General features: G+C 33.9%; 2 protein-coding genes across 4 annotated transcripts; both read right to left on the bottom strand.

Moving 5' to 3' along the window:
- Positions 1–874: 874 nt before the first annotated feature.
- On the bottom strand, positions 875–6,021 carry LOC112007759 (protein SIEVE ELEMENT OCCLUSION B). The gene is made up of 7 exons (XM_024040123.1): positions 5,818–6,021; positions 5,052–5,147; positions 4,236–4,690; positions 3,955–4,049; positions 3,240–3,373; positions 1,355–1,816; positions 875–1,129 (listed from the first exon to the last, which is right to left on the bottom strand). Exons 1-7 carry the CDS (start codon positions 6,019–6,021, stop codon positions 875–877), a joined length of 1,701 nt encoding a protein of 566 aa, XP_023895891.1.
- A 5,182-nt stretch (positions 6,022–11,203) lies between these two features.
- LOC111994587 (uncharacterized) lies at positions 11,204–24,816 on the bottom strand. Of its 3 annotated transcripts, none has more exons than XM_065760088.1 (10): positions 24,753–24,816; positions 16,284–16,443; positions 16,051–16,206; positions 14,663–14,973; positions 13,111–13,332; positions 12,889–12,981; positions 12,280–12,381; positions 11,752–12,186; positions 11,602–11,658; positions 11,204–11,309 (listed from the first exon to the last, which is right to left on the bottom strand). In XM_065760088.1, the coding sequence occupies exons 2-9, from the start codon at positions 16,426–16,428 to the stop codon at positions 11,629–11,631; spliced, it is 1,494 nt and encodes a 497-aa protein (XP_065616160.1). In that variant the 5' UTR covers positions 16,429–16,443; positions 24,753–24,816; the 3' UTR covers positions 11,204–11,309; positions 11,602–11,628. The 3 variants fall into 3 exon arrangements, with proteins under 3 accessions (XP_065616160.1, XP_065616161.1, XP_065616162.1); XM_065760089.1 differs by lacking the exon at positions 11,204–11,309 and adding an exon at positions 11,398–11,430; XM_065760090.1 differs by lacking the exons at positions 11,204–11,309; positions 11,602–11,658; positions 11,752–12,186; ... (4 more) ...; positions 16,051–16,206; positions 24,753–24,816 and adding exons at positions 16,816–17,560; positions 17,654–17,768; positions 17,852–18,109; positions 18,203–18,441 and having other exon boundaries at positions 16,354–16,443.
- Positions 24,817–25,411: the final 595 nt, after the last annotated feature.

Raw genomic sequence — 25,411 nt, 5'->3', positions numbered from 1 at the left:
ATAGCAATTAATCTTTGATCTTCTTGAAATTTTGCAAGCATAAAAGATAAAATAAAAACATGCAATCCAACGGTTAGATTTTTAAAATTCACATTAAATATAAAAATATATAAAGAGTTTGTATGATTTCTCTTCAAACTAGTTTAGAGAGAAACTTTCTTCGACTAATAACATAAAAGATCCCATATAACATATAAATCAAAATTAAGAGTTTAAAATTGCGACCAAACTGTCATTCATGATAAATGACTCTTATTGCAACATGAAAATCAAAAGATTACATGGAGATAACTTTTCATAACATTAGCATCAGTTCACCAACGAAATTAAGATGCCCTTTATTGTAGCATTACGCATAACATCATTAAACTTTGACACTAGTAACAAACTTAGACACGCACACAATTATTGAATAGAAATAGTACTGAAGATAGAGAAAAAGTACAGCAATTATTATCTTGTATACCGTCATATATACTCAGCTATGAGACCCACATGTTGCGAGCGACATAATTTTGTATATGAGCGATACAAGAGATACTTTCTTCTAGTGTGCTGCCTTCGTAGAATGGTGTTTGTGGCAGCAGCATCTGAACCTGATATACATCTCCATGATTTCGGAACAGTCTCCGCATTTTTCAGAATGTGTGAGATATCCAGCAATCGTCGGGACTTGAAAGTCAAGACAAGGAAGTTTGATTTTGTCGTACTGTTCCAGGAGACATTCTTTAATAAGACTCCCTTTCTGAATTTGCGGCTTCCATTCATCAAATTTCTAAAAGATTCTAAGAACTGTTGTCCCATATCCACTGAAAACCAATCTTGCCCCTTTGCACAGAACAACCCATCCTTTATCATTCTTGTAGGAAAGCAGCTATTGAATTTCTTTTGTCTTTGTTTCCAATTCAGTAACCTTCTGAGACTTGGAAAAGTAAAAGTTTTCTATGTTCTTCCAGAAAATGCCAAGGTTATCCTTGCCTTTACCGTCCTTTCCCACACCGAACAACTCAATGACAATCTTTCCACCGCCCATGACTAAATCCTCTTTCACCTTTGTTGCTTCTTGATGAAATTGTTCGATCCACTTATCCTCACCTCCATAAAAGAAAATGTACATCCCTTCATCGATCTGATTGAACAAGGGGCCAAAATTTTATTTAAATCAGCTCAATAAAATTTGCTCCAAACTACATGCAGGAGTATTATTCAAAAGAACAAAAACAAAAAAAGAAAAAGAGAACGTTTCTCTGTGTAACGTGTGTGTCTCTATATATATATATATATATATTTAGACCGTCACAACCCCCAACGATATTTATATGTTTATGCATTTAGGTTTTTGAAAATAACATACCCAAGTTGATATGTTAAGACTGAAATTAATCATGGACCATCCAAACCAATCTTCTCTTTTGCACAGTTCTTTTTCTCTCTTATAATCGAAAGGTAAGGCCTCTATTCCCCATGTCTTAATCATGTGGAATGCATCATGGTGTTTTATTGTCCCTTCTTCGTTCAAAACTACAATGATTGGCTTATTCTTGAATTTCCACTCCTCCTTAATGTACTTGATGCCTAACACTGATGAAAAGTGCGGCACTATGTACCACTCCATCTTATACTTAGACTGCAGCATCTCATACTTAATTTGCATCCACTGCTCCACAATTGGGATCCACACGATTTTATACTGACCTATCTTGGTTATTTCTTTGTGAATGGGCTTGAGAATCGAAACATCCTCCTCAGAGATGTCAAGGTCCGAAAAGAACAACAAGACATTCTTTGTTTTCAACTCTTCAATCCTGCTAATGACCTGTTTGTGCAATTGAATCATTAAATTAAGCTATGTTAACACCACACATCAATGAACTCCATATTATTTAAAAAAGTGTGTTGTGCATACGTAATATAATTTCTCATTTACCCTCAGTTGAAAGTTATCATTGTTTTTTAGTATAGATTGTACGTGATGTGTCTTTGTTATTTATATTATAACTCTATTGTCTCTCTCTTGTGCGTTTGTTTCTCTAATAAATAAAAGAAATAAAAATGCATAACAAATTATAAATAGTGATAGCTGTGGGCCAGAAGTTCCATATAGTTTAATTTTTACCCATAACGTTCGGAAAGGCTATTCTTGTAGGCCCAAAATCATTTTGGTTTGGTGACTTGATTATCAGTAACATAGAAACTACCTTGCTTGATCCATCTCTGTTACAAATGAATGTAGAATATCAATTTCATGGCCCAGACTCCGTTATTGGAATGTCATGTCATATTATAGATGACATGGAAGTAAACAAATTTTTTTTAATCAAATATGTGAAAGATATCTCAATGAGTAAAAATATATTCTGAAATTTTCCCAAGTCAGAGTGAAGTATGTGTTTCGGGAAGCCAATAAATGTGTTGATCTCTTTGTTAAAGAGGGATGTACACTTCAGGAGGATTTTGTGGTTTTTGATGTATCCCTCTGTTGTCATTTCATCCTTGATTACTTCGGATGTTTGTGGGGTTTCCTATTGTAGGCTTTCAGCCGCTACTATGGCTATTTTGACTTCTTAGTTTTTAATGAAAGTTTCGTTTAACCAAAAAAAATATATATATATATATATATTCTAAAATTTCACTTAATATTTGGAAGATTTGAATTCTAAAAATAGTGTATCTACAATGTTGGGCTAATATAGAATTGTATATATAATAGAACCGGATAGAAATTATGTTTAACTTAGTCTTACACATATCATAAAAATTAACAAAGTCTATATATACTTTAACGATTTCTACAAATAAATAATCTCAAAATCTAATAGGAAGCAAAGTAGTTTCATTTTATTGTCAATCATGCATATAAATTTAGATTTGTAAAATTTAATTCGAAAATCCATCATGGACCATATGATAATTATATTTCATTTCATTTGAAAATTGTAAGGATACGTTTTCAAAAAAATAAATGTTAAGTAGATTATACAAACAAAAAAAAAAGTTTCATTTAGTATAGTATCTTTGACTAGCACAACAGTAATAATAGTAGTTGAAATAAAACTAAAAAGTATATGTGATAAGCCAATTGTCTTTTCACTAGTAATACATTTTTCACTTTCTTCCCTTCCTCTTACATGCATAATGAGTTTCATTATGCATTTAATTAAGAGAGGAGTAAACATTCCGTACTAAATAATTACTCTTTCATCAGAGATTCGATCCCAGAAATGTATAATAGAACTAACCAATTCGTTATTTGATATGGTGGCTTGCTGCAAATTGTGCGATTCCTCGACAAATATTAGCTTCTTGAAGAACTCCACAATGCCCTGCAGGCTTTCTAAGTCTCTCTTGAACTTCAAATAAGCCTTTATTTCCACTGCATTGAACAAAATATTTGGTCAGAATATGTGCAACATATAAATTATATGTATCAACTCAAATAAAAGCGCTAGTAATATATATATGCATTATACTCTAAAAAAAATTAATCTAGTCACAAATTGAGGTGTTAATATTAAAGCTCATATCAAGTTAGTATAGGACTCAGCACACACCCAAACAATACACACTTAATCAGTATAAGACATCAGAATCTCCCAACTTAAACCTTGATGTACATATCCTTGTCAAGTCCCACTTTGTGGGGCAGTTTTTCCAAGCCCATATGGGTTATCAAGTTGGATTTGATATCATTTGTAATAACCCAAAGAAAAGTACTAGCTACATATAAAATATATCCTAAATGATTAGTTTAGTCATAATTGAGATTTTTTATGGTTGTTAATAAAATCCAAATCAACCCAGTATATACTCAATGCGGGACTTACCACCCTCACACAACACATACTTATTTGATATCCAATCAATCTAGGGCATCAAAGTAGCACTTGTAGATAAAAGAAGAAATAAATCAGGAAGCATTATTTCCTATGAGTGAAATCAGTCCGAGTGGCTAACCTATTTGTCGATCGCAAACAGCTATTTGGTCTGTTAGTGATTTGAGGATGGAAGTAATTTTCCCAGTAAAGGGCAAAAGTTCCTGTGTGTTGTCCCTGAAATTGGAAAACCATAGTCATTTGCATTAGAGAAGATTAGGAACCCATATATCATATCAAACCGCAGTTATAACTAGTGATAGTAAAGAGTTCTACTCAAATGAATTCATCATATATTGTAGTTTCCACTTCTTCTTCTTCTTCTTTTTTTAAATGTAGTACATTTCAAGGCCAAGGACTTACTTATCATTAATGAGAGAACATATCCGAGCCATGCAATCTACGATAGTTATGATAGTCCAGAAAACGTCTATAGACATATTTTCAATGGCTAGTGAGAGTTCTGGTACATCCTTTGTATTGTTTCCATCAATTCGTTTCTCCAACTCAACGACGCACTCAACGACATCCAGTGTTAACTTGATCAGAGTGTTAAGTTTACCAAATGAGTTCTTGTATTTCTCAATGCCTTGACGACCTAGGACGATGGGTACTTGCTTTAAGATTCCGAGTGATTTCGTGAGTTGGTCTAATGAGTCAATCTGATCAGCAAGGTGCGAGAATTCCCCATAATCCAAAGCAAAAGACGCAAGGGTCAACACAGCCTTCACATGCCATGGATAGCTTGAGAGAACATTCCTCAGAATTGATACTGTTGTTTCGTATGCGATTTCCTCACCCGGACCTTTGCATGCCATCTGACATTACATATTTGCCATTATGAAAAACACTTATGTAACTATATAGGATATAGCTAAATAATCACATTCATCTTAACACTTAATTATTCAATCAGTACCACAGACTTTTTTACATTCATGATACACACACATATACATACCTTTTTCTATTTAGCAAAATTTTAAGAGTATTAACAATTATACAAAAAAAAAATATTAGAAATTAAAATAAACTTTAATAATTTATGTGACTGGTGTCAAGTTAAAAATATGATAAATAAATTTCTTAATTATTATTTTTTATTTAAGGTGATACATTAGTTTGTAAAACTTGTATTATAAAATTTGTAATACCTTAACATATCTCTTGTAATCATACCTCATAGGAAAGTCGCTTGAGAATACAGGGTGGAATGAAGCAGGCTTTAGGGGAACTTTCACCTTGGTTTCCCTTCCCAATATCTTTCGTTTTGCCCTAGATTATATCAAAAGTAACCATAAGTGAGAAACATTAATTGAAAGATATGTGGAGAGAATAAAAACTATTCAATAATCCGGGCAATTTACAAAAAATTAAAATAACAAAAAATATATATTTTTTACTGGTAAGTTTTAGTGGAGGATTTGAATGTATAATATAATTTATATTAATAAAAAACCTATAATAAAAAAAATGAGCAGTAAAAATATGAAAGCTCAAAAGCTGATGTGATAAATATTATGAGAGCAAAGAAAATTCAAATGTTATCTCTCACACACACACACACTATATATATATATATATATAATATGTGATTATTGTGAGATAGAGATTTAAACTCTAGTTGCTTGTAATTGAAATATCAAAAAGTACTAATCAATTGAGTTACAAAACTCTTGTAAATGGGATGATACCCACTCATGCTCAAAGTATTTGAAATTTAAAAAAAAGAGGTTAAAGAAACATAGTTAATACTATATTATTAATATATCTAAACGTATTAAATTTTAATGTTGGCCTCTAAGCTATTTCAAAAGATGAAGGCGGAGAAAATTCCTTAGGACTAATCGGCAGAGGGGTTTTCATTTTTTCTTTTTTTAACAAGAGAAAGAAAAGAGGAAAGAAAAACGTATAAAAAGTGTGTCGTAGTAACTTATACATATACCTGAACAATGTTATCAACAACAATGATGGAAGGGTTGAGAATGTTCTTCACAACATCAAAAAGATAAAAAGGATCAAAATCTAACTTTTGTTTAGTTTGATTATGGGTGGAACGAATTTGTTTCTTGATCTCGTCCTCGGACATCTTTAATACCGTCCGCATAGTGGGTTGCTGTGCGGAAACTGGTGTGTTGTTGCTGGCCATGGTATTGTGTATTACAAAACAAAGCTAGAATCGAAGTCAGAATAGAAAGGAGAAGTTGGCTTGTAGTAATGGTGCGGTGCAATAGCTTGGACTATTGCCCTATTTATAGGCATCAGTATTGGAATAAGACAAACCAAGAGTTAATAGGATATGCTTTTCTAATTTCAGTTTACATTCGCCATCTAAGTGCGGTCTATCTAGATCTAGTGATAAATGACAACTAATTGTCAATGATCAACAGAAAGATTGACTCTGATATCCATCCTCAAAGTATTGTACGTATGGTTGAAGGGCACTGCTTAACTCTCACATAAATGAATGAATGTGATAAGGTAAGAAAATCATTCAATAAAAATTAAAAAGTGATATTAGAAATACTACAAATTTTACAATATAGTACAAATTGATATGTCACTAATAACCAATTTTGACATTCATTTATGAGTAATCTTACAAATCACAAATTATTTTACAATATTTTTATGAATTATATATTATTGTTACAAATTTTTACTAGTTGTCATCTAGACTAACTACTAATTTTACTTTTTCATTTACCAATAATTACTCTCCATATCGATAGTTTATAAAAAAATTTGTAAATCTAATATTTTCCTTCATTTATTATGTTTTTAAAAATCTACCAATCTCACATTGCCAAATCATATGTAAAGATTATGTTGTAAAACTTATAGTAGATTTTTTTTTTTTTAACAATTAAATGTTTATATTTACAGAGGAAGATTTTAACCCTGAATTTTTACATTGGAACACTAAGAGATGTCAACCAGCTGAGTTATAAAACTTTTATTATTACTTTTATTCAACAAAACTAGGTAGACAACAAAAATGCACAATATTTCTAAATAATTAGTCAAACGCCTAATACATGGATCCACCACCATCTACAATTTAATATTTTATTTAATGATTTGCCGGTGAGTTAGTAAACCATTCTAAGCTGTTGTAAAATTATTGTGAATTTTGTTTTTTTCCTCAAAAGGGCAACTAGATTATTATGAAGAGAGTAATTAAAATATGGGAGATAAAAATATTTTATAATATTTTCACAACAATTAATATGATAAGTTACAATTAACTTCATTTCAAATTATATATATTTCGTTTATTTTGTGACTAAGATTTTTTTTTTTTTTTTTTTTGATCTCAGTACAGATTGTCAAATATTTTAAAATTTTGAATATATTGTACTTCATACACCTTAAAATTTTAAAATTTAATTTGAACTATAAAATTAATCTAACTTTCAAATAGAAAGGATCATATTACATATGGTAATTAAGTTGTGATCGAAACAATATAGATTTTATACACTCCACCACAACCCCTTAGAACTAATCATATATTTATGTTATAAAAGATCATGAACATTTCATTAGCCCAAAGCTTAGTTATTTCTACAAGAATTTTTTCTTGAGGAGTTCTACGTTGATTGGAAACAAGAACAGACCCATTGGAACCAATGTAGCCATTTCCCCCAAGCCTCACCACCCCCCCCCCCCCCCCCCAACAGCCCTTCTCTTCCACATGAAATGTTTTTTTTTTTTGATAAGTGTGTTTGGTTTTAGATACTAGTCAAAGTAGTTATTAACCAGTTTTAAAACCGAGTTATGAATTAGGTTATCTATGCAAGACTTAGGTTAATGTAACAATCATCAATATCATGCACAATAAAATAGTAAATAAGACAAGATAAATTACCTAGGAAAAGCAGTGAAACAAACTACTTCTATGATAAAATGCTATAGGGACTTGAGCTTATCAACCATGAGGTGAACAGATCAATTATCAAATAAAAATTTACATACTGAATAACCTTATTTTTTGGAAATTTTAACTAAAGTTACCAAACTCAACTCCAAGATTTACAGACTTTTTTATTTAATAGTGTCCCTAATGTGAACCTCCAATCCATGACTCCAAGATACCACTTGAATGTTTGCTCCAATGTAGGCCTTCAGTGCACGACTTCAAGATCACATTTGAATGTTTATATCCAACACCTTTTGATGACTAGCATATAACAACTTCATATTTTTCAGTTTAGATCATATGTAAATTGATTCCAGTAGTGACTTTAAAAGGAGAAGTCACATAACCTTACAGATCTCAAAAGAGCAGCTACAGAGTCTTTTCAAAATGGGCATTAGGGTTTCTTTATATACTAGGTCAAGTATAACTAAAACATTAATCACTTGATGGGCTGGAGGGCTGAAATTCTATTTTAGTGAAATCGTAGTTCGATTGGTCAAGCATAAATCAAGATGAATCAAGATTTCCTTTCTTGCATACTAAACTGTAGAACTTTGAGTATCTATCTTGGCAAACTTACAGACTCTAAAGAACTATAACAAGACATGTTTAAGTTCAAGTGTTTGCCAACACAAACAAGGATTTTGAAATCCTAAAAAAAATGCTTTTTTTTTAATAAGTAATAAAAAAATTTTCTTCATAATATTAGAGGTGATTTATTTATTTTATTTATTTTTTTTTTTTTTTTAAGAATGGTCAGCTAACCACACTACAAAAAATGAGGGCTATAGTTATGTTTTTTTTAGTTGCGTTACAAAAAACTCGGCTATAGCTGACCTATAGTCGCATTTCTTAGCAACGCGACTATAGACTTAACCTATAGCCATGTTTTTTAAAACGCGGCTATAGGTAAAGTCTATAACTTTGTAAGTATCTTTAGTTGCATTTTTTTTTTCTTATAGGGCCTATTAAACACAGCTATAGGTAAAGTCTATAACTTTGTAAGTGTCTTTAGCTGCGTTTTTTTTATAGGGCCTATAGCCACGTTTAAAAAATGCAGCTATAGGTCTAGTTGCATAATTTTTTTTTTTTTTAAAAGGATGACCTATAGCTGCATTTAAAAAATGCGATTATAGCTAGCCTATAGCAGTGTTTTTTGAATGCGGCTACAAGTGTAGCTAAATAATTTTTTTTAAAGGATGACCTATAGTTGTGTTCAAAAAACGTGGCTATAGGTCCAGTCGAATAAAATTTTTATTTTTTTATTATTTATTTATTTATTTATTTTTTTTTTTTTTTAAGGATGAGCTATAGCTGTGTTTTTAAAAAACGCGACTATATATAATACCAAAAAAAAAAAAAAAATTTTCTTTCTTTTCTCACATACCCCCACTTTCAACTTTTTTTTTCTTCATGTCACGCTTGTTCTTCAGTGGTTGTTCTTCTTCTTCTTTCTTTTTTTTTTTTTTTTTTTTTTTTTCACTCTAGCACAACTTTTTTTTTCTTTGTTTCTTTGCAACTACTTCTTCTTCTTCTTCTTTTTTTTTCTTTTTTTTTCTTCATCTCAAGCACATTGATTCGTCTATAGACCTAGTTTGCTTGTTTTTTTTTTTTTTTTGGTTATTTTATGTTTAGTGAGTAAGAAAATGGAGAAATGCTAAAAATTTTGAATGAAGTGGATATTCTAACAATATTGTGTCTATGTCTTATTTGATTTGAGTTTTGATTTTGAATTTTTGGATCTGTGCTTGAATTTGTGCTATTGTGTTGATTGTGTGCTTATGTTTAAATGGTTGTGTTCTTGAGCTTGTTCTTTTGTGTTTCTGAGCTTATGCTTTTATGTTCCTTGAGTGGTTTTAGTGTTAGATTTGGGTTGGTTTTGTTNAATGTCAGTTCTCACCCATCATTATATAATCAAAAATGAGAAATGTTATCAAAATGAAACACTTACTACGTAGCCGCAACCAAGAAAGCGAGCAAACTTGTTTCCTACGTAACACACTGCAAACAAAAACGTGTATAGAACTTGGTTGTTGAGAAAATGTCTACAAGAAAAAATTATTAAATTTGTTACAGCTGTATGTGTTACACTAACTCAAAATATTTATTGAACTGGAATTGCTAACTATGTTATTCTCAATAACTGAAGAAAGTCTATAAAGGGTTCTTGACTGTAATTCAATCAAAAAAACAAACAAAAAAAATCTCTATAAAAAGGCTTAACTCGCCACATGTTTAGTCAACCATAAGGAATTAAGTTTGTCCAAAACTCGCACATAAAGTTTATTTTCTTTTAGTTATATTGCATATTTCTCTTCTCAAATAAATATTAACTCGCCACTTGATGTGTTTATTTCTCAAAACAAAATTACATATTTGTCCTTCAATTTAACATGTGTTTCAAGATTATTCTTTTACTTTAAAATGTTTCACTTTTGGATTCATTTTAAAGCATAAAAGAATTTCCTCAAGAAAAAAACATAGAAGAAGATTTTGAAAAATGATAAAAGGTAAAGGACTTAACAAACATACAACTTCAAAGTTTTTAGGGAAAATCAACAATTAACATTAGGTGTATGTATTTATACTCAAAGAAACGCACGGTAAGAGAATGTTTAATTTAATTTAATCTTAATTTTATTATTCTAAGATCATCTTTCTCAATTGATACAAGTTTATTTTATTTTCCTTTGTTGTGCTGGATTTGTAACTACATCATAAAATATGGCATTGTTTCAAAGAATTTCAATGTTGCTTTCCATTTACATTTTTGCTTTAGCAACAAGGCAGAACGTATATAGTTAATGGAATTACGAAAGACAGTTTCAGTAATGTATGTGGTAGGAGTGCAGTGCCTTTCTATTGCAAATTTTCCGGTAGGAATATTCTACAGCCCCTTGACACTTTGGGTTATGGTAGTTCTTTCATGATGTCTAGAAATATAGATGCAAATGATATTGGACAAGCTGGGAGATTAATGTAGTGCTGTGCTGCATGTCAAGCCAGTGCTTTGACTCATATTTTTGATATCTCAAATGCTTCAGACCCAAATGAGAATGCTAGAGAAGCATATGGATATTGTGCTAGTAAGTACCATTACATTCTATATCAAAAGTTAGGACAGGCCTATGTACATTTTCGATTGCAAAGATACGGATGCTAAACTTGCTTTGCAAACAGCCTTATATTCTCAAAATTTTGACTAGCATTCTTACCAACCGCCATAATCATCCACCACACTTTGTATCAAAATTAGTAAATTTTCTGATTTATCTATCATACCATGCCCATATCTGATCAGAGGACATAACCAGCAAAAAAAAAAAAAATCAAAGATACAATTTTTTTTTTTTTTTTATATAAAAAACCATCCAAATATATAGCTCATGAAATAAGACCATACCTGGCTTATCTACATTTCCATTGACATAAGCCCAAACCCACACCTCAGGATTGTTTACCTCAACTTTTCTCCTTCAATATCTTCTCCATATATATCATATATACATATAAATCTACAGAGAGAGATGAAATGTGTTTAGTTAACATGATTACCATAAAACAACCTCAACAATGTTAACATCATACTTTTCTCCTTTAATATCTTCTCCATATATATCATATATACATATAAATCTACTTAGAGAGATGAAATGGGTTTAGTTAACATGATTGCCATAAGTGAGCTTTGTAGAGCCAGTTTAGCAATTGGGTACCAACAAATACACTATAAGCTCATGGGAATTGATTTTGTCATATTTAATTAGTTGGTACATAGGGAGGCAAAACATTTCAAAATAGACATACCTGTCAATACATAGGTGGAAGAGTCCTCTAACGATGACATTGTGATGGATCGCGTCCCTAAATATATTAAACACGTTGTATTAGTAGTACATAATAATGAGGAGCAATTACCTCGCAATTTCAGTAAAGCAACTACAACATTGAAAGTACCTGAGATAATGACAGAGTATTTAGGAATGGCTGCAATTGGTCTAAGATGTTTCTCTGAGCGGCAGCTATTGCTTCAGTGACTTCCTCCTTATGCCGCGCATGTAATTCAGCGATTTCCTCTTTATGCTTTGCATGCAAGTCGGCTATTTTCTCCTGATGCCTCTGCTCTGCCTGGGCAAGTTCGTCCCTCAACGAATTTTCCAAGTCCGTCATCTGCTGGGTCGTTGCACTGGACGATGGTGGAGTCGATGTATAACATGGCTGGGTGGCCCCACTTCTTCCTGATGGGGTTGGTCCAAAACCGACCCCTCGTACACGTCCACAACGTTCTTTCCCCATCACTTGTGCAAACGCATCAGTTTTTGACCATAAAATTCCTTGGTGACGCTCTCCTTGTAGTGAGCCCCCATTGTTTAAAATCTCATTCATTTTGCTCTGTTTTCATACAAGAACCAAAATAACATATTACTCGCTACAAGCACAATTCATGCCCAAAATATGAAAGAAATAAAGTACGATAAGGCTTACAATCTTAGCTCCCACATCAGTACTGACAGGAGTCCCATCTTTCTTGGAGTATACTTTCTGGAAAAGAACTGCACGCTCCACTGCTTGCCCACTGTCTTTTGCCTACACCATACTCAACAGTGTCATGATAATAACGAAAATTTATGTTCGTGATATGAAGCGGCATGCAATATAATGTATAACCAATTTAAATAGACACGTGAGTTGTTCTCTTTATGTGAATGCTTAGTCTGAACCGGTTTTCGGTCCCAAAGTTCTATATATTGGGTAGCTACCTACAAACATTTCCTTCACACAACTTCCAAACATTTCCTCTCTCTCACTTGTCTTTTGCTGTCACAACGTCAAAACTACGAATAAAACTAAAAATTAAATAGTTAAACACTAAAGTCATGACGAAATGATTTATATATTCCACTTAAAGGAGTCGCTTGGGTAGAATTTATACTAATGACGCAAGCAATAGTAAACATTACATACTAACTTTGTACAGTATCCTCAGATTCATCAGTAAATTGATTTTACAAAACTATTTACATTTATTACATGTGAATCTAAAATAGTAGAATATTAAACCCCTGGCTACTTGTTGTATAATGCATTTCTTACCATATTGTCTGCAATTTGGGCAAAACTTATAGGCCCTGACCTCGCTATGTCTTTCTGAAACGAACGACTTCTCTTGTTGTTATTAACTAATGTCTACAAACACATTCCCACCAACAAATTAAAATGAAACAATTAGTTACATAAACTGTACTCGGTAAATTCAAATACCCCATGATATGAATATTTTAAATAAAAGATAATAGAGCAAGAAAATGGTTGAACCTCCGTCTTTGGATCAAACCAATAGTCAACTAGATCCGCAAACTGCTGCGGCTCAGCCCATGCTGGTATTTTTGCAAGTACTTCTTCTTTGGTTGCACCTTCTGTGTACAATTTCTGTTTCAACTTGGTCCGTCGGTTCCTCCTCAGTTCCCCTAGTAGGTGCATTGCCCACGACATTTGATTAGCTGGAGGGAGAACTTCTGGGTGAATTTCCCACTTTTTCTGAAATGCAAAAACTGAGTTAGCATAGTGCAATAGTTCACCCTACTAAACATGCCATTTAGCAGACATTCAGTTGTACATAACAATTAAATGTAGCGTAATATAGCTATAGATTGAACAAAGTCTAAATTTCAAACAAAAATGAAATAGATGGTTAACTCTCATTTAATATTTTGGTACTAAACGCCATTGACTATCAAATATAAGTACCAACTAGCTAAATAACTTAACAAGAATGAGACAATCTTAATTGTAATTAATATATGTTAGATGAAAACTACGACAGGAGAAAAGTCGATTACCAATAAATTATATTAATTTTATCCTAATATTATTTTTTCTCTGGTTAATGATTAATCAAAATGCAAGAGAGAGAGAGTGTGTGTGTGGAAGTTTCCTTAATTTATTGGCTGCATGATGTTTCTAGCTAGCTAATAGGACTTGATATTTTGGTTAAGGAAGTCACGTGAAAGTTGTCATAACTTGCTTAGGCTGTGCATTGTAAAATCATGTAAGTATTGCTTGCATTTAGGTTCCTTCCTTAATAGCCTTCCCCAACTATGTGTGGCTTTCGGTTAGATGTAATGTGGGTGTTTATGTAGCCGTCCGAGTGTCTCACTTTATTAGCAAAGCCCAAGCACATTTAGTTTGTCTTATTGATTGACCAAGACCACCTCTTATTGTAGTTAGTTATTGTGCAGCAAGTTTTAAATCCTAGTATAGCTATACACAATTAAAAATGCAACTGAAGTCTAGACTTAATAGTAATGAGTACTTATCATGAAATAGACACCAAAAGTTTTAAATCCTATTGAATCTATGAAAGACATAAATATATATATATATATATATTGACATGTGATCGGCAAGTGCACATCTGATTTTACATGCTTTATTAAACTTCATTGATAAATGTACATGTGAGTTGTAGTTAACTCAATTTGTAAAAGTTGTTTCCCAAAAAAAAAAAAAAAAACCAAAAATGATGTTTTGACTTAATAGTCATGTTATTGATAAATGTTAATTTATATAATATTTAGGAAAAAAAAATACCAATCATGCTTGTTTTTCACATGGATTTTCCACATTGTGTTACAATGGGAAAATAAACAGATGTGTTACAACTTGACAGACTATGATGAATAGAACTAAAACTTAAATAGTTCAACACTAAAGTCATGACGAAATGATTTATATATTCCACTTAAATGCGTCACTACGGTAGAATTCGGCATGTTTCATAGTGCATTGAGCATATTAGGGCATATATATATGGTTCAGCTAACTCACAAATATGTCAAAGACAAAAACAAACAAAGTACGCCAATACCTGAATCTCTGTCCAGGCATTTGCTTTGCACTCAGGAGGGACATGCGCCCAATTCAAAGGCATAAGTGGGCAGTAGACATGGCAGATGCAAAAAGTACCCAACCACCGTACGAATGTCTGTCCGCTCTCCCCAAGCGGTTGGAATGCTGCATTTAACGGCAACTGAATTTTTTTATCTGCTGGAAGGGCCCATATTTTTCGCATTAGCGTATTCCCCCGCTTTTTTGTCCCATTACTGGAGCCGGGGGTTGCTTGACCCACATTTTCTGCCCTCACATTGCTGGTTTCTTGGGTTTGTTGGACCAAACTTTCTGCATATAGTACACTGGCATTAGGAATGAAATTTCGAAGTTCATAATTAGACAGAAGTTACTGTATATAGCTCAAGTGCACACTCTTAACATGATAGTGATGTTCATCGATAATGGCATTATTATACTTGCTTTTTAGCTTTACTTTTTTTCGTCATTTGTTTCCTTACTTTAATAATAAGTTGTTCATATTTTCATGAATTTCAAAGAAGCAATGGGCAGCCTTGCATTGTTATCTCAAGAACATAATACATTGCATGTTTCCAATCAGCTAAGTATACTAATTTTAAAATCCGGCTAATACGAGACAGGGCGAATAGTAACTTGGGAGATTATATTCTTTGTCCTTTTTCTTTTTTCTTTTTTTGAAAATAAGGGAGATTATATTCTCTATAGGTAGTTAATACTAATTGAAATTACTCATATGAGTCATTCATAGATGCATCTATAAATTATTCAATTACGATAAAGTTTTTGACATAAACGAACAATGGTAATAATTGAGTAAAATTTCCTTACTAAAAATTCATAATTTCCGTAGACACACATAATTTATTTTAAAATGTATTGCTTTTTCATATTATTTCTAAATTAGCCTAAGACTTCACACATAGACATCGTTTTCAGTTCTTCTATGGCTACAAGTACTCAAACAATGTTATGAAAATATGGTTCTAAATTTGTCATACCGTACAAATTACATGCAGTAGATGCTATCCTTAGCTAGCCCAAATACTACTACACTTTCCACCTATGAAACTCTATTAAAGTTTCAAGTACCTCACACAAATCTAGAATTTAAAGCTTACTTTCATATACATCATCTAAGTTTGTCATTCAATTCAGTCTTCTAATGTCTACGATCTTTTTAAATTAATACAATAAAGTTTACGTGTATTCTATGTAATTCTTTAATAAGTTCGTCAAACTGACATGGCATCAGTAGGTGTCCTTCAAGAGTATTATGTTGAAAATGCAAAAGTGATACGTTTATATCATTTTCGGACACTTGATGCCTAATTCTATGAAGATAAGTGGACAAATTGACGAAACGTTACATTTCAAAACACATACTACCTTGAGAAGGGGGTTGGGTCTCATCATCATCACTTGCATCCCCTAGTGTGTGGTCAGCTGCAAAGGCAGCCCGTAGATCCTCCTCCACGCGGTCTCGTGAACGCGAGGATCCATCACCAACCTCAATAACCGTCAATGGAAAGTCCCTTCGCAGTCCTGCAACCAACAGCGGAAAAATTATGCATGCAGTAGTAAATATCAAATATTACATTAACAATCAACGTGTAAACTACCTGGGGGTGTTGTACCAGCATCAGGAGCATCCGCTCGTGCGTGCGGTGTAGTATGGGCGGCTTCCAAGTTCTCCTCCCCCCGTTGTTGTGAACGTGCGGGTCCTGCGCCAACGTCTATAAGCGGCAATCGACGTTTCTTCCCCATTCCTGCATCCACAAACTTTACCACACAGAGAAAATGTTAATTATAGAATACAAAAACTTGCATACGATGTAATTGAAAAAGACAAAGTAAAATAACTCATTCTTGGTTCTGACACTATATACAAGCATACATCCAACTGTAACAGCTTTTGTTAGCCAAACACCACAACAACGACAAATTGAAACCCTAACACATGATGAAGTTATATCTAAGTTGATAAGAAATGAAATCACAGATACAATAGGTAGCAAAGTTTAGAAGGAATTCAATGCGTTATAAGTACAAATTCTAGGGAATACCAATATTAAAAGGAATTAACATATTCATCACATACTAGATAGATGCATTTCAACTAATTCATAAATCAATACACCACTAAACTATTACCCTACTCATCGTCGGTGTACTCGTCCTCGTTCTCATCTTCATTGTCGGACTCATCATCAATAAAATCACACTTGTCTAAGTTGTTTACTTCATGACGATCTCTTTCAGCAATGATAGAGGCATCAATTGTCATTCCCTCTATATCATCTCGAGCCCAACTAAGGTTCTGATTCACAACCTCATTATTGCTTATATTATACGGAACATGCTCAGAGAAACTACATGTGTCATCCTCATCACGTTGGGGACCAATACCAGCATCAAATACATCCCTAGCTTTAGTTTTAACAACAACATACCAATCCTTCTGCCTTTTATCTTCCACATAAAAAACTTGTGTAGCTTGAGATGCCAACACATATGGTTCATCAATTATGTTATCCCCACCATGTATGAAGTGTGTAAAGTTCACCATAGAAAACCCAAATTCATCAGTCCTATATCCTCTTCTATTTTGGTCATCAACCCATTTACACTTGAATAACACATGTTTTATACTGTCAGAATAGTTCAACTCGATTATATCATGTAAAACACCATAGAACGTCCTACCACCCTCAGTAACGACACTAACTCCACTATTCTGCGTTTTCTTGTTTGACTCATCATTTACACTCCTAAACTTTAAGCCATTAATGACGTAATACTTCAGCCGCTTTACATAAATATATGGCCCTTTGGACAATGCAACAAGGGTATCACTAACTCCTTCCCTTTCCCTATCAGCAGTAGTCAACGACATCACCTAACATATCCAAACATAATTATTTACATCAGTACAAGTACTCATAGGTAGGATAGTGTTACAAATGTGAGAAGTCAAAAAGTCCATACGTACGTGACCCCTAAACCAACTGCAAAACTTCTCCATGTGGTGCTTATATATAACGGCCTCGGGAACATTACGATTGTGGCCTTTTCGGAGTTCGTCCTTTATCAAACTTTCGTGCAGCCTGCGCATGCAATTCTATTAGGGTTAATAGAGCAAACGTACATTGAATTGACGTGCAATCATAGTTGTATACGTAGTACTTACTGACGAAAGTGGTTGATGTTTTCGGAATTGAATAAAATGTAGCGATGGGCTTGGGTCCACTCTCGATTGTTTAGTGCCACGATCGAAACCACCCCTGTTGACTCCTCAATCGTCCTACGAGGTCGATTGAATATAGTTTCCACTCCTTCCATATACCGTGAACAAAATGTTAAGCACTCTTCCACTATGTATCCTTCAGCAATAGACCCTTCCGGAGCAGCTCTATTTCGTACGTACGACTTAAGGCGTGACAGGTACCTATAGAGGAATGATAAGATTAATGATTGGCAAGGGTAATCTGAACTTGCACATGGAACTCATAGTTGACCAAAAAAATTACACAAGGCTTACCTCTCAATGGGATACATCCATCGGTAGTGCACTGGACCACCAATCTTGGCTTCAGCAGCTAAGTGCATGACCAAATGAACCATCACCGTAAAGAAGGATGGCGGAAATATCTTTTCCAATTCACACAATGTAACTGCAATGTCTGCCTCAATAGTCGCAATATTTGACACCGTAAGGGTTTTGGAACAAATTTCTCTAAAGAAGCAAGCTAACTTTATCAACGGCCTAGTAACATGAGCGGGCAAAGACCCACGTAAGGCTATGGGAAAATCCTGTAGTCCCAAAACTTGTATTTACAATAGATTCAATCATAATAAAGTTACTAAATTTTACGCTGGCCATCAACCTACCAAAACCCTTCTCCTTTTTTCAGGTGTGGAACGACTCTAAACAAAATATATGACACTGAGCATGGGCACGGTAGAGCTTTGCCTTAGCTCCTCCCATAATCAAAATGACACTATTTCAATCACCTATATATCATCAGTTGGCGTTTCGATCATATTTCACATTAGTTGGCACATCATGAGCATAGAAATCCATTTCATCACAAAAAAACCTGCCTCAAGTTCTCCATATCTAATTCAATTATCTATTCAACTAAGCAAATCAGCAATACAAAATTAATTAAATTGGGCAAAATAAATAACTGTAGCAGATTCATTCATAATAAAGTCACTAAATTTAAGTTGGCACAGCATGAGCATAGAAATCCATTTCAAATAAAACCCACCTCAAATTCATCAAATTTAATTCAATTTTGGTATCCAACTAAGCTAATTAGCAATAAAAAGTTAAGCAAAAACTTGAATTTTCAAATACCCTGATAAGAAGCGGAAAATTCTTTCTGGCAAAGCGGCCAATCCAGCGATTCAACACGCCCTCAATGTCGTGATGAGGGCGGAGGCTGAGGATTTCATGGACCACTTCCGACAAAGTCCAGTCCCTCTGGAATCGGTCGGCCTCAACTCGGAGGCGGTAGCGTCTCTGAATATCGGCTTTCCTGAGGCCGGTGAGGCGCGTGGAAACTTCGTGCTTGCCCTCGTCATAGTCCACGCTCACTTGCTTGTTTTCTTCGAAGGCGGAGTTGTTCTTGCAGAGGATTTTGGTTTTCGCTCGAGTTGGACTGAGTTTCAGGTTAAGGTTAAGGTTCAAGGTTATGGTGTTGGTATTGGTTCCCATTGCTCATTTGCCGAAGAGAAGCACAGAGAGAGAGAGAGAGAGAGAGAGAGAGTGTGTGTGACGTTGATAATAGGTGGGATAGGATTTATCAAATAGATTCTGTTTACATGCGCGCCTCGCGTTGTTGTCTCGTGGGATTCACCTTTTGGGCCATCGTCGCCCCTACACCCCATCACACGGTTCAATGGCCACTTGGGCTTTTCTTGGTAAGTCCATGGGTACTATCACAAGAATCTAGTAGCATTATTTAAGTACTGTTATTCAATTTTTAGTTAGGAAGAAAAAACAGTGGAGAGTGGAGAGGAATTGAGATATGATTGTGAATTTGAGAGAGAGAGAGAGGAAAGTGGAAAGTTAAGAGAGGGGGGCTGGTGGGGTTTGGATTCTTTGGAAACTAGAAAGTGGAAAGTGATAAAATGGACGGCTTTTTAATTGGGACGGTTATGTGTTATTAGTACGTATTGTATTTTTATTATTATTTTGTTTGGAGAAAATGTTTCAACCCATGATGTTTGTTTTTGATGATAACTCTTTATATTAGACTAAGATACTAATCAATTTTTTATATGGACTGAAATTGAATCTCAAATTTTTTATTCAACCATTAAAATTTTTACCAGTTGAGTTAGCTGGAACCTCTATATTTTTATTATTTATGTGTCTGTTTCGGTTTTGGTTTTGGGTCTGTCTATTAAGCTACCTATAATACACTGTTTCATCTTTCACCAATTTCTTACACGTGGCTCACGGTAGTGGTTTTAGGAGCTTTATTCGTTAACTGCTACCATTTCTCTTTCTCTTTTTATTTATGTCAAATTAAGGTTGGGGAATTCGATTTCTATTTATTAGTAGGCCTAGGCCTGGTTTGGTAAGGTGACGTTGATTTTTTTTTTTTTTTTTTTTGGGGGTTTGACTGTCTGTTTAATTACAGGGGCAATGAAATTACTAAATTAGACTAGTAAGGTATAACGGCCCTCTTATGGGATTTTTTATTTTTATTTTTTATTTTTTATTATGGGGTTAATATATTTTGCAATGGGAGATTTGAACAAGAAACAAACTATTCTAACTTTGCAAAAATATGCTTTGAACTTTATTAACATGATCTTTTTTGTTACATTATTCACTATGTGTTTCGCTCTTTTTTGTTTCACTACTCAGATTTTTTTCTAAGACCCTCTCTTTAATTGTCTTAATTCCTTTTATAATTTCCCTTATCTTTCTTCTTCATCCTTATCTATAGCTTGGTTCTCCTTATTTCTTCTCCAGCATGTGCTATAGTAGGTGCTGTCCTAGCATGGTTGGGCAACTTCCCATTGGGTTCTTCATTTTTTTGAGGTTATGATGAACAAAAGACTTTTGGGCCTTTTTGTTTTATTATGATAAGTTATCTGTTGCATTAAATACAATTGTATTAGGTGGGTTGTTGTGTATTTAACAGGAAGATTCAGAGGACATTCTTGGATACTTTGTGTGTACCTCAGTGGGATGCCCTTGGTAGCTTGGAACATGAATTGGTGTGGATAGTGTAGTCAACAGGCCTTCACCTCGAATGGTTCAAGTGGTCTACTTGTGCTTGGACAAGAGGTGATGGATCCTGCTAGGTTAGTTTCCAAGGTTCGAGATCTTTGGGGCATTTTCGATGACTTTTTCTTTCACATTTTTCCGGTGTTCCAAGGCATGTGCCTCCATAGTTGGGCCCCTTATCTCGAAATGATATGTTATGGGCCTATTTCAATCTAAGGCCCAATGCATTCTTGGGTTTTAAGTGCTACTTTCCTACACATAACATTAATTGTCGTGCTTGGATCACAAGCACCTCACAAATGGACAAAATCATGCATAAGAGCAAACGGTTTTCTTATAAGGAAACTAACCTCCAAAATGTTACAGCTTAGAACCTACATGCTCAGTGCATGAATTGTCCATAGCGTGGGCTCTGATATCAATGGTTATGAGCACAAATTTTTCTTCTTGTTAACTACTTTGAGGAAAACAAGGAGCTCATATATGGTGTACCCGACATATATGCCGGGTACAACATATATTTTTCAGAAAACAAGGCCTTCAAGTTTGATGATGAAATGTACTACGTCAAGGGAATCCATATCTCCAATGTGAAACTTCTTCCAATAACAATATTTTTTAACATGTTTTGTTATTCATCATCAAGCCATAGAAATAGACACTACCAAAAAAACGGCCTATGGCCGCGGCTAAAAATCGCGGCTACAGGTCTAAAAAACGCGGCCATAGCCTATAGCCGCGGTTTTTTTAGCCGCGTTTTCTACCGCAGCCTAAAAAGCGCGACTATAGCCCACAGAGGGTCTATGGCCGCGTTTTATGACCGCGGCCTAAGAACTGGTGCTATGGCCGCGGTTAACACGCGGCTTAAGCCCTTGCCATATGGCCGCGTTTTAACCGCGGCTGTAGAGTGGCCCATAAGGCCGCGGTTTAAACGCGGCTTCAGGATTAGTCCTCTGGCCGCGTTTTAAACGCGGCCTAAGAGCCATCTTCAAGCCGCGTTTAAAACGCGGCCAAATTCCCACTCTTTAGGCCGCGCTTAAAACGCGGCCTAAAGGGAGGCCTTTAGGCCGCGTCCAAAACGCGGCCTAAGGCCCATCCCGAAGTTGCAACAGAATTCTATAGCCGCGTTGAAAAACGCGGCTATAGGTTTTTTTTTTTTTTTTTTTAAATTTCCTATTTTTAGGCAAGCTGATGCATGCAAATACAAAACGCAGCCATAATTTTGTCAAACGCTACCAAAAGAACCTGTCACACACACAATTTTCAAATTTACTCCTGTCACACACACAATTAACCAAATTTTCTCAAACACACAATTGTAATTTTCAATACAACAACATACACATGCTAGTTCTAATTGTAATTTTCATTACAACAACAAAATACAACATCATCAAGTTCAATACATGACTATCATCATCAAGTTCAATACAACACCATCTTTCTCAAAAAAAAAAAAAAGTTCAATACAACACCAACATTGACTATCTCATCAAGTTCAATACAACACATGTGAAATCAACAAAAAAGCTAGTAGCATCCACAGTAGCACTGTGAACTCAACAAAAGCAATACAATTTGAATGATGATAGTGTCCCGGGAGCCTCGGCGTTGAACCTATGCATAAAACTATATAAATGGTTGAACCTATACAATTTGAATGATGATAGTTCTTGAGCACATCTCCCGTTCATCCTCAGACTACCATGCATAAAACTATATAAATGGTCAGTTTCTCACCCATCATTATATAATCAAAAAATGAGAAATGTTATCAAAGCAACAATTAATGTACATATTTATTTTTGTTCCTTTCTAGGTGCTACCCTCAGCAAAGGTTTGAATAGAGCGTGTGCAACATTATCCGCTGGTGCTCTAGGGTGTGGAGCTCACCACTTAGCACGTCTCTTCGGAGCAAAAGGACAGCCCATTGTCCTTGGCCTCATTGTCTTTCTACTAAGTAAGTTGTATAAAGTTAAGTGTACTCCTAACATAAAAAAAATACGTAAAATTTATAGTAGTTTTTACATTTTTTCCTATAAAGAAATATCATAGTTATGCAAGTGGCAATTATTTTTGTTCCTTTCTAGGTGCTACCCTCAGCAAAGGTTTGAATAGAGCGTGTGCAACATTATCCGCTGGTGCTCTAGGGTGTGGAGCTCACCACTTAGCACGTCTCTTCGGAGCAAAAGGACAGCCCATTGTCCTTGGCCTCATTGTCTTTCTACTAAGTAAGTTGTATAAAGTTAAGTGTACTCCTAACATAAAAAAAATACGTAAAATTTATAGTAGTTTTTACATTTTTTCCTATAAAGAAATATCATAGTTATGCAAGTGGCAGTGAGATAGTGGCAGTGAGATACGCATCCATCTTGGCAGATTCTAAGTTTCATTTGGAGAATTATAAGTTTCTGGCTATATTTCTTTTGCTCCCATTCACTTTGAAATTTTTTATTCCACCAAACATGTCAAGCATTCTACCTCCAAGGTCACCCCAACTACCTCTCCAACCATAGTCCTCGCATTATTCTTGACTCAGTATATATGATCATGTCAATATGTTCTGATATGAACTCTGTTTTACAGGTTTTCCGTCACATACATGTTACAAGTACACTTTGTCACAAAGCTATTCAATTACTTGATTATTAACAGGTTTAATTGTGAAGAAATTTAAAATGGGTTTTTTTGGATTTTAGGGAGGCATTACTCATCAAAATTGGACCCTGTGATGTGCACTTAAAGACATATTTTGAGTATGTTAGATATGAGTTACAGTAAGTAAGAGATGAGGTTCAATAAGTAAGAGATGAGTTTCATAGAATGCCAATTAAAATCCTAAGGGGAGAAGTGAAGGGGGGCTTACCAAATATCTTGCATGCTTTTTTCCATACAGATTAGTAAGCCTCTCCAAATCTGTCTGACTTCTTTACTGCAGAAAGCTCTTCCTTTGCCAGCCTTTCAGTTTTCTTATTAGCACCTTCTAACCCTCTCACTTTTGGTTCTAGACTAAATACCTTGACAAATGCAAACATACGTTATGAGTCAATAATCACATACTACATAGATGCAAGAAACGACTAAACAGTAAAGAAAATATACAAGTAAATTGCCATCCATAAGCAATTAGGAAATGTATGAATTTCCTGAAGCTCAATAAGTAAAATTGTCCACACTTCATCTGCAACAATCAAAAAATAAAGTACATTCGCCACACTTTTTCAGCAACCAAACAACAATACACAAACAAATTTGAAAAATTGAAAAACAAAGGAGAAACCAAACCTCTGTATGTGAGCAAGTGCTTTACAAAAAAGTTCCACCACTTTCTTCGCAGCCACTTTAAAGCTGAAACTTGTAGAAAACAAAAGTATAATGTATTAAACAAAAGGAAAAAATGTCCAAGTAACAATCAAATTTTTAAACCCAAATATTAATTTGTTATTCCCAACACCACCGTCTCTTTTTTCCTCACTCACTTCTATCTTTTCAATAGTTTAGGGACGAACAACAAATCGTAATATGTAGAGATGAAAAACAAATTTTTGATAAAGTTTAGGGTCCAAAATAATATTTTAGGAAATAAAAATAGAAAAAAAAAAGTAGGTACCACATAAATATTTATTAGGTACCACATAAATAATTAGGTACCACATAAAAAAAATAATTAATAATTAATAGTTTATATTAATAATTTATTGCAATAAATATTTAATTCGGTCACCGAATGGTACAGCACAAGGAAAAGTAGAGGAAAAAGAGTTGAAGATAAAAGACGAAAAAACACAAAATTTAAAATGGACAAAAGTACAAAATTTGAAAACACAAATTCAAACTATACCTTGTCTGCTCCTCTTACTATTTGTTCTCAAACTTGGGTTGCTTCAAAAGGTTCCTTTACACCTACAAACTCACAGAAGAAAAGAAAATGAAAATGAAAACCAAATAATTTATGGAGCTCAAACAGAAAACTAAGAATTTAAGTTGAAACTGAATCATCAGATACTCTCTCCTTGGTAATTGAGTCTATATATTAATTGTCATATGTGTGTTTAATGGAGTTAGTCATCAATGATACATCTATATGACCTAATCTTTTTGTATTCGCATAAATTCACTAAGGTATTTACAAACCAAGCTAAAATAAGGAATATATTTGTATAAGCTTATATTAATTTGGCAGTTGGTTTGGAAAATATTTTTAGTTTTTGACAATCCTCACATATAGCTAATCAAGTAAAAAATGTGCTATGGAGGATTTGGATGAGGTGGATGCTTAACTTGTTTATTTTAATAAATTTTTTTTTAATACATCATTAGAAAAATGTCACAATATTATTCCATTAGACACATATACTAGAAAATTAATGGAAGTAGATGGAAAGACTAATATTGTTTATTTTTTAAACTTTAAGCACTAAAAACACTCATCAACTTCAAATATCACTAAAAGCACTCAATTTTATTTTTAATTTTTGGTGAGAAACAGAGCTCTAATCT

This window comes from Quercus suber, unplaced genomic scaffold (assembly GCF_002906115.3).
Source record: "Quercus suber isolate HL8 unplaced genomic scaffold, Cork oak 2.0 scaffold_353, whole genome shotgun sequence".
Lineage (NCBI taxonomy): Eukaryota > Viridiplantae > Streptophyta > Magnoliopsida > Fagales > Fagaceae > Quercus > Quercus suber.
Note: the sequence above shows the minus strand (reverse complement) of the source record. Positions and strands in the feature narration are given on the sequence as shown.

Excerpts from the sequence above, each read along its gene's own strand:
- LOC112007759 (XM_024040123.1), bottom strand. The coding sequence starts at position 6,021 with ATGGCCAGCAACAACACACCAGTTTCCGCACAGCAACCCACTATGCGG. Across the intron at positions 4,050-4,235 it reads TGTTCTCTCATTAATGATAA|GGACAACACACAGGAACTTT; the intron begins GTAAGTCCTTGG and ends TTCCAATTTCAG. Across the intron at positions 1,130-1,354 it reads GTCTTAACATATCAACTTGG|ATCGATGAAGGGATGTACAT; the intron begins GTATGTTATTTT and ends TTGTTCAATCAG.
- LOC111994587 (XM_065760088.1), bottom strand. The coding sequence starts at position 16,428 with ATGGGGAAGAAACGTCGATTGCCGCTTATAGACGTTGGCGCAGGACCC. Across the intron at positions 12,982-13,110 it reads GGTTTGATCCAAAGACGGAG|ACATTAGTTAATAACAACAA; the intron begins GTTCAACCATTT and ends ATGTGTTTGTAG. Across the intron at positions 12,382-12,888 it reads CCCAAATTGCAGACAATATG|GCAAAAGACAGTGGGCAAGC; the intron begins GTAAGAAATGCA and ends AGTATGGTGTAG.